General features: G+C 52.6%; 4 protein-coding genes across 4 annotated transcripts; 1 reads left to right on the top strand and 3 right to left on the bottom strand.

Annotated features, from left to right (window-relative positions):
- Nucleotides 1-1,029: 1,029 nt before the first annotated feature.
- Nucleotides 1,030-2,268, bottom strand: COCMIDRAFT_23362 (uncharacterized protein; the record flags this gene model as incomplete). The annotated part of the gene is made up of 2 exons (XM_007686320.1): nucleotides 1,030-2,127; nucleotides 2,236-2,268. 2 exons carry the CDS (start codon nucleotides 2,266-2,268, stop codon nucleotides 1,030-1,032), a joined length of 1,131 nt encoding a protein of 376 aa, XP_007684510.1.
- Nucleotides 2,269-3,899: 1,631 nt separating this feature from the next.
- COCMIDRAFT_85849 (uncharacterized protein) lies at nucleotides 3,900-4,145 on the bottom strand (the record flags this gene model as incomplete). The annotated part of the gene is made up of 1 exon (XM_007686384.1): nucleotides 3,900-4,145. One exon carries the CDS (start codon nucleotides 4,143-4,145, stop codon nucleotides 3,900-3,902), a length of 246 nt encoding a protein of 81 aa, XP_007684574.1.
- Nucleotides 4,146-8,420: 4,275 nt separating this feature from the next.
- Nucleotides 8,421-9,042, bottom strand: COCMIDRAFT_33662 (uncharacterized protein; the record flags this gene model as incomplete). Its single annotated transcript, XM_007686340.1, has 2 exons — nucleotides 8,421-8,561; nucleotides 8,656-9,042. The coding sequence occupies 2 exons, from the start codon at nucleotides 9,040-9,042 to the stop codon at nucleotides 8,421-8,423; spliced, it is 528 nt and encodes a 175-aa protein (XP_007684530.1).
- Nucleotides 9,043-10,368: 1,326 nt separating this feature from the next.
- On the top strand, nucleotides 10,369-12,117 carry COCMIDRAFT_23361 (uncharacterized protein; the record flags this gene model as incomplete). Its single annotated transcript, XM_007686319.1, has 1 exon — nucleotides 10,369-12,117. One exon carries the CDS (start codon nucleotides 10,369-10,371, stop codon nucleotides 12,115-12,117), a length of 1,749 nt encoding a protein of 582 aa, XP_007684509.1.
- Nucleotides 12,118-13,524: the final 1,407 nt, after the last annotated feature.

Below are 13,524 nucleotides of genomic sequence, written 5' to 3'. Positions count from 1 at the left end.
GAAACGATTAATTTACCATGACCAAATACTACGTCCCAGACTCGATGATGAGATCGCCAACGTTCCGTTCTTTGACCATTACTGCCATATTTGACAAGCTGAATGCGAACACCATCGGCCATCATCTCAATCTCCATCATTTCTAATATCTACTTTCGTCGCTAGCTCATTTCTCCTACTCGAACCTACCATACATGTCTTTGACAAAAGCCTCACACCCGTTTCGGGAATTTATCACTGCACCTGTTTCAAATACCAGACTTTGCATATCTGCAAAAGTCGTAACTCCTTCCAGGTGGCCAACACCGACGTCACGTAGGTCCCAATCAAGGCCATGTGACTTTTCGTAACCCCAACTTTCAATAGTCCATTATCCAAAATCAATCCCTAGCTTCCAACAGACTAGGAAGCAAACTGAGTCCCCGGGTTATCAACTTCTGCAACATACATGACCCTCTATTTTTCAGTGTACACACGGTCAACGGTGAGATGGATAGATACTATACGCTATATACATTGTGTTCTAGTCCGTTCTCTATCCGGAACCCCATGCACTGAGGCATTTGCCTCATCCAAAATTTCATGGAGCGGGTGGTATTTGGGCCCTGAAGCCCAGTCAGGCGGTATGTAGGTTGAGGGTTTGAGTGGAAACTTGAGAATTTCCAGGATAAGAAGGAGGTAAAAATTACCGAACAGATTGTAGAATATTATCGTGAAGGATATAGCAGAGGCTCGTATTGTTAGGTTCCCGTAGGTAGAAAATATACTCTGGCAGAATATTCTAAGGCGATATGAGACATACTATGTTGTATAGTTCTTCATGATTATGGATGCGTTGGACAAGACATCTAAGTTTAAGCAGATAGCAATGTTGTCTGTGGCAGGTGCCACATATATCTTGCCATTCTATATCTATGAGCTACTCAGGCTACTTTACACATGTTTCCGACTCATTAACACCACGGTACAGTCTCGCACCGCTATTGGGTATCTATACAATACAAACTCATCAATCATCACACCACCATATCAAGCCCTCCATCCAGCACCACCTCCACCTCCACCACTCCCCCCGCCCCTCGCAGCGCCCAAGAAGCGATCTCGCAACGATCCCCGATTAGCCGCCGCGTTCCCCGCTGGCGAACTCCTCAAAAACGAGCTGCCATCAAGAAATGAGCTACTGCCATCCATACCAAAGCTACTCCTCCCATTTCCCAAATCAACACCCAGACTAACTCGTCCAGCCGCACCCAACGTCATGCCCCCCGGCAACCCCGAGCTACGGCGCCCCGAACTGTGTCTCCCACTGGATCGGCGCCTCCTGGTCGAGCGCCGCGACCTCGCCGATGCAAGTCCCGTGGGCAACGCCGAATTATCCAAATCGCTTGAATCCTCGAGTTCCGAGTCGGTATGCTCATAACTTCCAGCCTCGGGAACATCGTCGTCAAGATCGCGTTCGTCTTGAAGTACACCTGCCATTTCCGCCTCTTCCATTTCGAGCATGTGCGAGACCTCAGCTTCCATCATGCTGCCTTCGATGAAGCTGTCTTCGTTGAAGGGGACGGTGCTTTCTTCCTGTGCGTCACCGCTGATTTCGCTGCCTTGTTCTTCTTGTTCGTCTTCTGACTCGCTGCCGCTACCGCTGTTGCTACTGCTAACGGCAGCAGACGAGGATTCGCTCATGCTTTCTTCGGCTTCGGGGACTTCGTCGTCGAGGTCTCGTTCTTCTTCGCCCATACCAGCTTCTTCTTCTCTTTCGCCGCGCTCACGCTGCTCTTCGTTGGCGGCTTCTTGTTGCGCGGCGGCGAGGTCCATCATTACTTGCTCGCGGCGCTGCATCATTTCTTGTTCCTCTTTCTCGAGCTCCTCGTCTTTGAGGGCTTGGAGGGTTTTGGATACGCCCGGGGGACGCAGCCATCCTGCGCCGAAACGACGGACGTTGAGTTTTCGCTGGGCAATGGTGTTTTCATCGGCTGCGAGGCTGGAGAGCAGCAGGTTCTGGTTGTGGCGGGGGGTGTGGTGCGAGTTTGGGCGTCGTTGGTTGTGCGATGTATTGGGCGGGGACTGTGACTGTGTGTCTTCAAATGCTGTATGTGTGTTATTCAGGGAGGGCCACAGACTGGCGTCCTATTTATTGCGTAAGCCTTTTATTCTCTATATCTGACATGGTTCTCAAAGATGTTGCAGCTGGTTGCAGCATCGAGCACCTGGGCCCAAAAAGTAGGAAATACTTACTGGACGCGGCGCAATCATGGGTAGGGAAAACATTTTGAGTACTATGTACACCTCAAGAACGCGCTTCAGGCGAAGCAGGCGATCAAGTCAAGGAGCGTCAATTGTGGCGGTTGGTCGCGTTACAACGCGTTGTTTGGTGTTGCTCGTACTCAAGGTGAGCGCATGGCCCCACCTCAGTTCATCCTAAAGCAGGAAGGCATCCGCTACCTACGTTCATCGTTCACGTTCACCCCACTACACTTCTTTACTTCTCAATTTGCTCGTCAGATAACTTGGCCACGTGTATTTTGTAGGTTCTATAGGTACATGACAAACTCAGAGACTATAATGATTGTCTGATAGTTCAATATTCTATTCTAGCTTGATGTCTCGCGTTCAACAACTTCCTCCATACACATGTCTTAGATATCTGATAACGTGCCATAAGCTTCCACACAACAACTCCCTAAACTCTCTTACAACACTAAACCCATCTCTCGCAACTACAGAAAGAGATCGAGATCCTTTCGACACTACCATGCACGCCATCATGTGAACACATCAACTAGAGCACACTTGACGCCATCCCTCACCACCCACGTGCTCCCCCATCACAAGACCAACCACCTCTCCCTCCCCAAAGACCAAAAAAAGTCACCTCCCCCAAATTTCCCTCACCGCCGCAATACCCGCCTCCGGAATAGTTACGACCCAATCTCCCACCACCATCATGCTAAAACCCGCATCCCACTCTCTCTCTCCGCTCCCATCCTCACCGGACAATTATCCCACTAAGCAATAGAGAGAAGAAAAAAGCAAATTAAGCAAGCAATATGCACTTGCTAGCCCTAATTATCCCCTCTTTTTTTTTTTTCTCTGCATCTGATCCTCCCCCCCCCCCCAGCCCCCCACGAAATAAGTAAATGTAACTTGCATAACCCTATCCCTTTGGCGAAAATCCGTATTCCAAAAAGTAAAGAGAAAAAAAAAGGAAAAAGTAAGGCAACACGGCATGATCTCCAAAAGCAAGTTTCTTTTTCTCTCTCTCTCTCTCTCCAAAGAATCCAACTCCTAACCCGGAAGTTTCCCTGTTTAGGGAGTTGGGAAGGATATGTTTGCTTTTTCCCCCAAAAACTCGATACCGGGGACTTGCTTGAATATGATTCTTTTGCTCTCTTTTTTTTTCCTTCTCTTGTTCTACGATGTCTTCACGTGAGGAAGGGTAGGCGATTTATTTTCGTTCCGTGGGCTAAATGGGGGTAGGGAGGGAGGGGGGAATAGTTTGGGTTTGTCGATTTGACTAGCATGGGAAAAAAAAGCAAATGTTTTTTGTTCTTTCAGTAAAGGCGGGAAGGGGAAAAGAAGAAAAGAAAAGTCGGAGGTTGTATCACACCGCCACATCTATGCGCCCTTTCTTGTTTCTGATGTTCTGGGTTCAGGTATTTGTTTTGTGAAGATGTTGCTGAACTGATTTGGTTCTTCTAGAAGTCGGTCTGGGAGGGTATTCTTCGTTGTACCGGTTTTTTTGTCTTGTTTTTCCCTCTTCTTTTCTTTGTTTTAACGGGGGGGAATGGGCAGGCAGGTTGTTACTTTTCTGGGTTTGGGTTTGGTTTGCGGTTTGTTTTACATCATATTTACCATTGTTTTTTTGAATTCTATCACGACATCCGGTGTCTCTGAGTGCCTCATTGAATCACGGGCCCGGACTGCGGATGCATGGAAAAGGGCAAGTTTGTGTGTGTGCCAGTGCTGACGCGGGTGTCAGATGCTGAGACGAGATTATGCGGATGAGCGGTATAGGGGGTTTGGGCAGAGAGAAAGGACGAAAAAGGAAGGGGGACCAGGTCGCCGAGTTGCAGAGGCAGATGTGAGATCTGTGCAGAGTGTTTGGACGTCGTAACTACAGCGTATGTCTGGCTGCGGGAATACATTCCGGAAATTGGGGTCTAAGAGAGCAGGAAGAGGGACGAAGCTATGGCAATATGCATTGGCGCGTGACGCGTATGATGGTCCATACTGTATAAGCTTAAACAGCAAAGTATCTATTGGTCCTTTTTGGCAAAGGGAGAGATCCGATATGTCGTACGCCTGTCGTCTGTGTCCATGAGTGTTCTACATGCTTCTTCTATTCTTCTCTGCGGTAATATCCGATCTCTATCATGGCGGCAGATCAGCTTGTCATCATGCTTCTTTTCTTAGCCCAAGCATATGGGCTCCGAGGACCATGGGTCGGGGAATTGGGATGGGGAATTGGGATGGGAGGATGGAACGCGACTATCCAAATAGATTAGTTTTACTTCTTTTATCGCAAGGCCTTGGAAATGCTACACTATCATGGCTCCACAGGGACATTGTTGTAATGTAATCAAGTACGTAGATTTCAGTAGTTACTAAGTGACGGGACCACCGGATGAGGCAAAGAAACACCAGAGTCATGTACCGCTGTGCTGATTGGACATCTAGCTGAGCCCCTTGGTGCATCTAGTGAACGAACAGGTATGCGTATTTTCTGATAGCTGACTGTACTTGTTTACACAGACCTTGGTCTATTCCGAAAATCGGCGGAGATGCTGTCCATGTCACCCTGATCACAGGTTGTATCCGTGATGACCAAGATTTTTAGTCCAAAAACTTAGTTCAGACATGGCATACTAGGCTTCCTTGCAATTAAACAATGACAAGCGATCATGTGGTATCGGGCCACGGAACTATCCATGCGCCATTAATCGAGTCGAGAAACAGTCACTTGTATACCAGGCTTCCCTGGAAATGCAAGTCCCACTATCATTGCAACATCCAAGTAGACAAGACCTACTCTGCCAGCAACACACCTTGGTAGAACTACTTCATACCATGTGCAAGCCAACACCAGACAATCGCAATGGCCATTTGCTGGTGACATCGTACTCCAACCTCCAAAACCTGTTCCTGTGTATGTACTGAACGACGGTCGAAAACAGTCAGCATGAGGCCCTGCACGGGGCGCCATTGGGCGTCCGCGGCCGCTAACTGTACTGCCTTCGACTACCCGTATGCACATATATACACATGTACATACATCCTCCCGTAGGATTACCGCTGCATCGCCAAGCGAGGCTCGATCCTGCTATTCCCGCAGTGTGGAAGCCCTTGAATCTAGATAGTGTACATCGGCTTAAGATAGTATCCCACTCGGGACGGTCTGGTTGCTAAACCACCCCACGCCGATCTCAGTTCCCGAAGCCTTCAAAAGCCGACTCAGGTTCGAGGCGAAGGGCCGGGTGCAAATTTCTGCAAAGACGGACGTGGGGTTGATGCATCTTGAGCCACAGATAGAATACTATTGGGTTTCAAGTCTGGGCAAAATGGCAAAAAAAATGTCGGATGCGGGCATAGTATGTATGTACAGTAAAGATGCGGCATCCGTTGTCGGTGACGCATAGTTTGCCATTCGCTGGTGCCGGAGTCGCGGCCGTGGCGGCTAACTTGGCGGGATCGGCTTAGCGCCACGTCCATGGCGCTGCTCTCGCATACGCGATGCTAGTGGCTTCGCTCACGCCTGCGTCGAGATTTCTGACGTGCACCTATTGCTTGAGAGGAAATGTGGCATGATGGAACGATAGTGAATCGGTCAGGATACTTAGCAGGCTGACGATTGAGTCGGCGCGCCGGAATGAGGCATTGCGAGAAGCCGGATAGCGGATGGTCGGATTAAGCGTCATGGTTTCTCTTCCCACAACGGGTATGCCGCAATCACATAATGCATGCACTGGAAGACGGCTGCAACCAAACTTGGCAGGGCGCTCATGTCCGCGGCTCCATAACGCCACAAAACGAGAAGTGTGAGGCGAGAGAAAGTCGCAAGTGGAGAAGTGGCTATTCATGTGCCGTCGCTGCTGTGCAAGTGCTCGAGACATTGCCAGGCCAGCTCCACGCACAAACGTATGCGTACTGCAGAAATCTTTTCCGCAAAAGCACTAGATGGCTTTGTGCGTCCAAACTTTGCGGCGAAACGTAAGAGGCGCAGGCCTAGGGCCCAGATCACATGAGTGGCTTGCTGTTTACGAGCGGTAGCAAGTCCTCGAAAAAAAATGCTGCAGACGGTCAGCAACAGGGAGGATGCAGTTCGCGGGCGAGAGCGAGAGCGAGAGAGAGAGGGGTCGAATCCTATGTACCAAGTACATTCAGCGACCACTTTATACCAGAACCACTCATGTGCCCGTCTCTTAGGCCCGTTACACTGGTTCTCATGCCGTTGAGTCTACAATCACACCATCGGCGTGCTGGATTGAGTAAAAGTGTCCGTCTCAAAACAGACTGGTAGGCCACGACGGTCCCGCTTCGTGACGATGGCGTGCAGGGGGGCCAAAGGGCCAGATCGGGTACGCCACTTGCTAACGAGCCGTAGGCGCAGGCTGCGTGTTACAGCTGAGGGGGGTTTGTACGGGTCGACAAGTGGTGCCGCGGGACGCAAGCCTATTCGCGGGCCTACAATAGCGAGCCACTGGGAGTACCGTGCACACAACGGTTTCTGTTGCGTCTGGGTGTTGTTTTTTTGTTAGTACTCTTGCATTCATTGTCATGTATACGTAGAATAATAGCAAAACCCAAAACATACTTGCCTGCCTAAGATTGTTTACTCTGTGCTGTCAATCTAGGGGGGTAGAGCGCGCTGTCATGAAGCATGCACTACTCTGCAGCAACACGTAAGCGGGCTGGTGCTTTAGCATTCCATTTGCCGAGTCTCTGATCTGATGTCTATCCACATGGTAGGGGTCAGAAGGGGGCGTTCTGCAATGGAGCGTGTCACGCATCTGAGGACATGTGCGGCACGTTACAACGCCCTGTCAACGGTCTTGAGCATGGCCTGGATGGAGTTGCCCAATGGATATTTTGTCGACTACTGGCATGCTTCACAACATGTCACAGTCCATGGCACAGTATGTTCCTGCCCAGTTGGTACGCAGGCCACCAGCTTTGGTGAAACTGTTTTGGCTGTTTGTGCCAGTGTCTCCCCCCCCCCCCCCTCCCCATCACGTTGCCACCCCAAGACTGATCGGTATACCCAAGTACGCTAGGCATGCAAAATCCTCGACGGCTCTAAATGTATGTATGTATGTACATATGTACGCAACATGGGCATAGGTATATAAGTAGATAGGTGAGTTATAGTTTCGTATACGGCATACCGCTGCGTGCCCATAGGAAATTCTCCGAGACAGCTGTCATTTGTCGGGTTGGCGCTGTCCTTGTGAATGACTTGCAGCAGCCGGTTGAAGGCTTCCGGAGTGGCAGGATGATGAAGTGGTATCATGTCGAATCAAACAAAGACCATGTGTGATGGAAAGCTACCAGGTCGGAGTGCGAGACAATCGCTGCTGTACTGCGTGTCATCCTTCCACAGCCGCATAGACAGGTCAATTGTCGCGCGGCATCGTGTGTGGCTGACTGTGCATATGTGCATATTTTGTATCCATGGATGGTTCATGCGACCACGGTCGCCGTCGTCGTCGTCGTTGTCGTCGTCGACATTGTGTGGTTTGCAGTTTCGTAGATTGCAATTTTGCAATGAGCCATGGTTGGCCGGTCAAGGCAGGAATACTCGAAGCGCCATGTTATCAATGAACTATCTACGCGACGGCAAAGCTTGGCAGCGATAGTAGGATACTAGCTACCGACGTTGACCCACTATCTAGAGGTCAACGAGGCCTCCAATCTTGGTCTGCACACGCACGGGATATCTCACCATGTGGAGGCAGGCGAATCAGACTTTGGGACATGTTCACGCAGAAGCGAGCATGGTGGTAGTCGTGTGGCCCGCTTTGCAAAACACGTACGAGGGCGGTTGATTATGCCCATAGGCGGCATAGTGCAATTGCTCGACGTATAATTGCCTCTTGCTATAGCTTGACTTTTTTAATCGGGCCTCTACGCTGGCCAAAGTGCTGGAGCAAGTCATAGTTTGCGGCGCCTGAGCAGCATGCCGCAAAGGGAATCCATGTCTTGAAGTAGCAGTCGGTCGGTGGTAGACGCCGACAAGGGCCCAATGAGCATTTGGCCGCACAAGGCACGGTCGATCAAAAAAGCATGACCCAAGAGATGGAATCGAGTCGACTGCTGGGATTCCGAAAATCCCAGCGGTGAGCGTCGACAGGCGAGCGGAAGCGGGGATTGGATCTGGAGGATTGGGCATAGGCGCCGATGGACGGACAGAGAGTAAGTTGCTGTTACGAATGGGATTGAGGGCGCAAGACACATTGAAACCAGAGGGTCGCGATGCAAAGTTTATCAGGCCGACAAGCAGGCATAGGACGGGAAGCGTGCAGGAGGGACGCTGGCGGCACAGGACGGGACAGGCGAGGCTTATGCTACTAGGAAGGGGAGGGGGGGAAGGAGGGAACGGACGGGACAATGGGTGTGGGCGGATGTGTCCATGTCTATTCTGCTGTCCTGTCGCGTCACATGGCATGGCATGGGCAGGCGTGGAGAGTGTCTGCGACTGCGACTGCGACTGCCACCATGGCAGGCAATACGAGGGCGAGGGCGACTGGAGCCGTGTGGACAGGCGGGCAGGTGGCAGAGAGGCCTTGGCTTGGCTCGGTTTGCCGGATGGGCCTCCGCGCTCAGCCAAGTCGTAGGCTGGCGTGGATCGGAGGCGTGCATGGCCGGCCGGCCTCGACGCAATGGCATGCCATGATTCGCATGCCGGGGTGGGTGTGCAGGGCCTGCAGAGGCGACGCAGTGTCTTGATTGCGGGCGCCGAGAGGCACAGTGACACGGGCAGCCGACAGCAGCCGCCCTAGGCTTGCCTTGCCTCTGCCTCGTTGTCGCGCGCCCGTTCCCTAGCATGGAGGTGGGCGGGCAGGGCAGGGAACAAGGAAGAATCTGCAGCTAGCAGCCCATGGGCGGGGGTGGTCGGGGGGCCGTGGGCACAGAGGTTCAGGTACGTCTCCCGCGGTGGAGCGCATGAGTTTCGCAATCAAACAAGTGCGAGTCGACAGAGGAGCATGGCGCTGGGCCCCTTTGGGGGAGGCTGCGGCCGCTGGTGTTGGTGATGTGATGGCGTGTGTGTGATGGCGTGTAGGTGTTTAGGTGGTGGTGGTGGGCGTTGCTGGCGTTGGCGCTGGCGTGCGGGTCGAGGTGAGAGAAAAAAAGTAGTCGAGGCATAATAATATGGCGTTTGATTGTATGTACCATGTACGAATGGGTGCATGTACGTACGCCTGTATGTAGGTAGCATGTATGGATTGTATGGATATGAATGTATGTAAGTATGTGTGTGTGAGTGTGTGTCTGTCTGTCTGGCTGGATGGGGTGGATGGCCGGATGGGTCAATGGACTGGACACGGCGCGGGGCCCAATCCTCTGGCGCGCCGGCGCGCGGTGGACCGGCACAGGCAAACCGGGCGGCCACGCTGCAGACGGTGATTCCATGTCGCTATACTACACACATACGGCCGTGGCCAGCTCTTGGTGGTGTCGTTCGCAGCGCAGGGATTGCTGACGTTGGCTCTACTGCGGCGAACATCAGTGGGGTTGGGGTGCTGCGCTGCTAAGAGAAATAATTAGTAGCCTTCACTCCATCATAATCCACTCTTTTCCCTCGCCCGTCGCTCTCGCCCTCGCCCTCCTCCACACCCCGCCAACACCTACCACCTACCACCTACCACCTACCAACCCCGACACTGCTCACCCTCTTCCCCCCTCCCCCATCCACCACACCCCATCTCTCGTGCCGCCGTCTCGAACGTGCATCACCACCCTCTGTCCCTCGACGACGCTCAGTCCTGCCCCTGACGCATCCCCCGCCTGCCGACAACAGCGGTGCGCAGCTTGGCTCGCGCCCTCGCCTGATTGGCCGATAGCCGGACGGGCCCCATCACCCTCCTACTCTCTGCCTGCTGGCCTGCTCTCCCTTGGTTCTGCTCCCAGACCCCTCACCAGCAGAGGCCACCGCCCATTGGCGACCAGGATTCGCCCACCCGCACCTTATAGTCCCTCACTGTCGCTTCTCTTGACCCACGGGTGTCTCTGACTTTGCATCTTGCTCAACTGCACCTGTCCACCTTCGTTTATCTCCGTCGATCCCCGCGGGACCCTCATCCGGCCCACTATTTCCCACCACGCCTCTCTGCTCTGTCCTGCCCTGTCCTGCTCTGCCCTGCCCTACCGGCAATGGACACAATGAACTCCTTCACCTCCTTCGTCAACCCCCAGGACCTGGAGAACCACGGCGCCGGCGACTTCCAGGACTCGTTCTGGCAGATGCGCCTCGACCACCCTGACAATGGCTTCGCCCAGCCCTACGATGCCGCCGTCATGACCTCGACCGCCGACCGCACCAGCAGGAAACAGGACTCGGCCCTTGACCTCACCTCCTTCTCCAACCAGACCTACCCATGCATCCGCCCAGAAGACGACTTCACCACCTTTGTCAACACGGCCCAATCAACACCAACCTCCAACACGCCCTCGCCCCACGAGACCTTCATCTTCAGCAATGCCAATTCGCCCGGTGACTTCAATCGGGAACAGAGTCAGACGAGCTCACCCGAAACGTGTGCTGACTCCCTGCCCACTGACACCTGGTCTGCTATCCACATTCCTCAGCCAATCAAGCAGTCGGCAGTCTCTATTGCTCTCGATAAGAACAAGAACCGTGCTGAAACACAAATCAAGACTACCGTCACCATGGATCCCCTCTCCCCTCACTACCAATGGATACGCTTCCCTCGCCAGAACCTCGCAAAGCCAAAGCAAATGGCCAGCACAGAAGAAGTCGAGGCAAACGAAAAGAACAACAGCACCACCCGCTTGCAGCTCACTCTGGTCTTGGCAACTGCCGTTGACAAGCCAGAGGGCTTGGAGCGTGCTTTCCGTCGTGCACGGGGCGATGAGCCAACCCCGCGTCGCCCGCGTGGAGTCGCCATTACCGACATTGCCAAAGAAGACCGATGCCACCCTCAGAATGGCGGCGCAGTCATCATCTGCGAGGGCTGCAAAGAGCGTGAGGCCAAGAGGTTCAACCGCAAGAAGAAGCGGGAAGCAGACGACGAGAAGGAGTGGTCGAGCTACGAAGATGACCGCATCATCATGATCAACGAGAAGGAGTTCAAGAGGTGGCAGGATAACGATAGCCCAGACTTCTCTTCTGCTGCGAAAAAGGTTGAGTTCGTTATGCGAATTACATGCTACTGCAGGCATCAAGAAGACAAGTCGCCGGTTGGCTACCGCGTTATTTTTACCTTCAAGGACGCCAATGATCACTTGCTCGCCCAAGAGATTTCCGAGATTGTTCAAATCACAGACGACCACAAGAACAAAGAGAACCCATCAGAGACTCTGAGTGCTCTGACCATCCCCGCGGGCCCCCATGAGGCTATGCCTATGCAGTATGCGGTTCCCATTTCAGAATACTCTCCTACCGTCTGCAGTAGCCAGTATTCGCTACCCACTACCCCCATTGTTCCTCAGACACCAGGCTTGCCCCACTCGCAGAGTGTTTTCTTTCCACGAGAAGCACAATACTCTCGAATGATGGGCTCTACTATGGCCGCCCAGGCATCCAACCAGACTGGTATGGGTTTCTACGGCACTGGCATGCCTGCACCCCCACCGACGCAGCAATACGCCAACCACCAACGGGGACAAAGCTACTTCCCACCGACCATGCTGAGTCCGACAGGAGAACAGGTACCTAGCCAGAACGGCTACGCGCTTCAGCGTCCTCACTCGTTGGATAGCTTCCCCCAGACGTTCAACTTTCAGTTCCCGGCACAACCATCATACCCACAAATGTACTCGTCCCAGCCACCATCTCGGGCCACGTCGCGACCAGCATCGCCGACATGGGATCAAGGAAGGGGCGCCAAAAAGATGCGTGCCCAGCCGGGATTCATGTTGTATGAGGATTTCGAAGAGTGAAATCTCCATGACACGAAAGTACGAATTATGAACACACCTAAAAAAAAAAACCTAGCAACATGCATAGCGGGCATTATGAGCGGCGTTCAAGGCATGTATTGTAATAGTGGGTGACGAATTTGGGAGGAGCATTGGGTCATTACGGAACGGCTCCGCGTGTATTCTTTGGCACGCTTCTATTCATCGGCACTTGTGGCACCATGGGCTTCGGCCAAATTGGCCCTGGGAAGATGTGTTTTTGACCAATGAGGTCCGTCACACTTACGTTTTCAACATGAAAGCCCAGAATGCTCGTTTTTTTCTCTTTGGATTTGGGAGAGGCTTTTACGGATTGAGAAGCCATAGAATTGTCGCGGTCTTTTTTTTCAACCTGGTGGATACTACGACTTTAATTTTTAGACTAACACCCTTTTTTTTTATGTACCAAATTCTATACATTGGTTATTGGTTTCCCTTCGCAGGGACAATGACAAGATTTGATATATATTGTCATGTAGGGTGTGAGTGAGTGAGTGTGAGAGCGCTTGCCCCCTTCAGCTTGTCCACCGTCCGTCGCACCTTCCCTTCCCAGTCCCCCACGACTGCACCTCCGTCCCACATGCAGGCGGTGCGCATACATGTTTCGCCGAAGAGCGAGCGGCTTCGTTTCGTGGGGCCCAACACAACACACACACCCTTGTCTGTGCATTGTCTGTCCATAGTAGGTCAGTCACATCATCCGCGCACTCTCTTCTCGCGCCTGCGCAATCCAATCTGTCTGCATCAGCTCAGTCCGTCTGCGTCCGCTCCCTTCCTTCCCTTCCACCCCCCCTCCCCCCTCCCCATGAAGCGGGCGTTTAGTCAGTCGATTCAGTAAGACGACGTGCCCCATTCTTTTTCTTTTCCCCTTCCCGGACTCTTCTGTTCGTTACCTACTATCAGCAAACAAGGTCGATCTTTACTAATCGTTCTCTGTAGGTAAGGATGTTTGCCTCACTTCTTATCTCTCTTGCTCTCCGCACGCCTCTCCACCCTGATGAGAGAAGAAGAAGAAGAACAAGGAAAAGAGCGAAGTAAGCACATCAACTTATTGAACACCCGAAAACTAACTCTACCACTTGATATCCCCCTTCTCTCCCCCCGGCCTCTTCCTTCCTTTATCCACCGAAGACCACATAGAATACACGTGCAAACTCTAGTCTTCCTAGCTACCCCTAGCTACATAAGCGTCGTTTACTTCGCTTTCCCCTCCCCTCCCCCCTTTACCCCTCTCTGTGACCTTTTCCCCGCCCCTTTCATGTATATTCTTATCACATGATCTGACTAAACCTGGGGAGGAGGGCATTATTGCTTTCTCATCACCTATACGCGCGCACTTTTGGCGCGTATGCTGTTCGTGCACGTTAAGGCCCCTCCCACTCCCCCCCC

Source organism: Bipolaris oryzae, assembly GCF_000523455.1.
Source record: "Bipolaris oryzae ATCC 44560 unplaced genomic scaffold scaffold_18, whole genome shotgun sequence".
NCBI lineage: Eukaryota > Fungi > Ascomycota > Dothideomycetes > Pleosporales > Pleosporaceae > Bipolaris > Bipolaris oryzae.
This window is presented reverse-complemented; position numbering and strand designations above follow the sequence as displayed.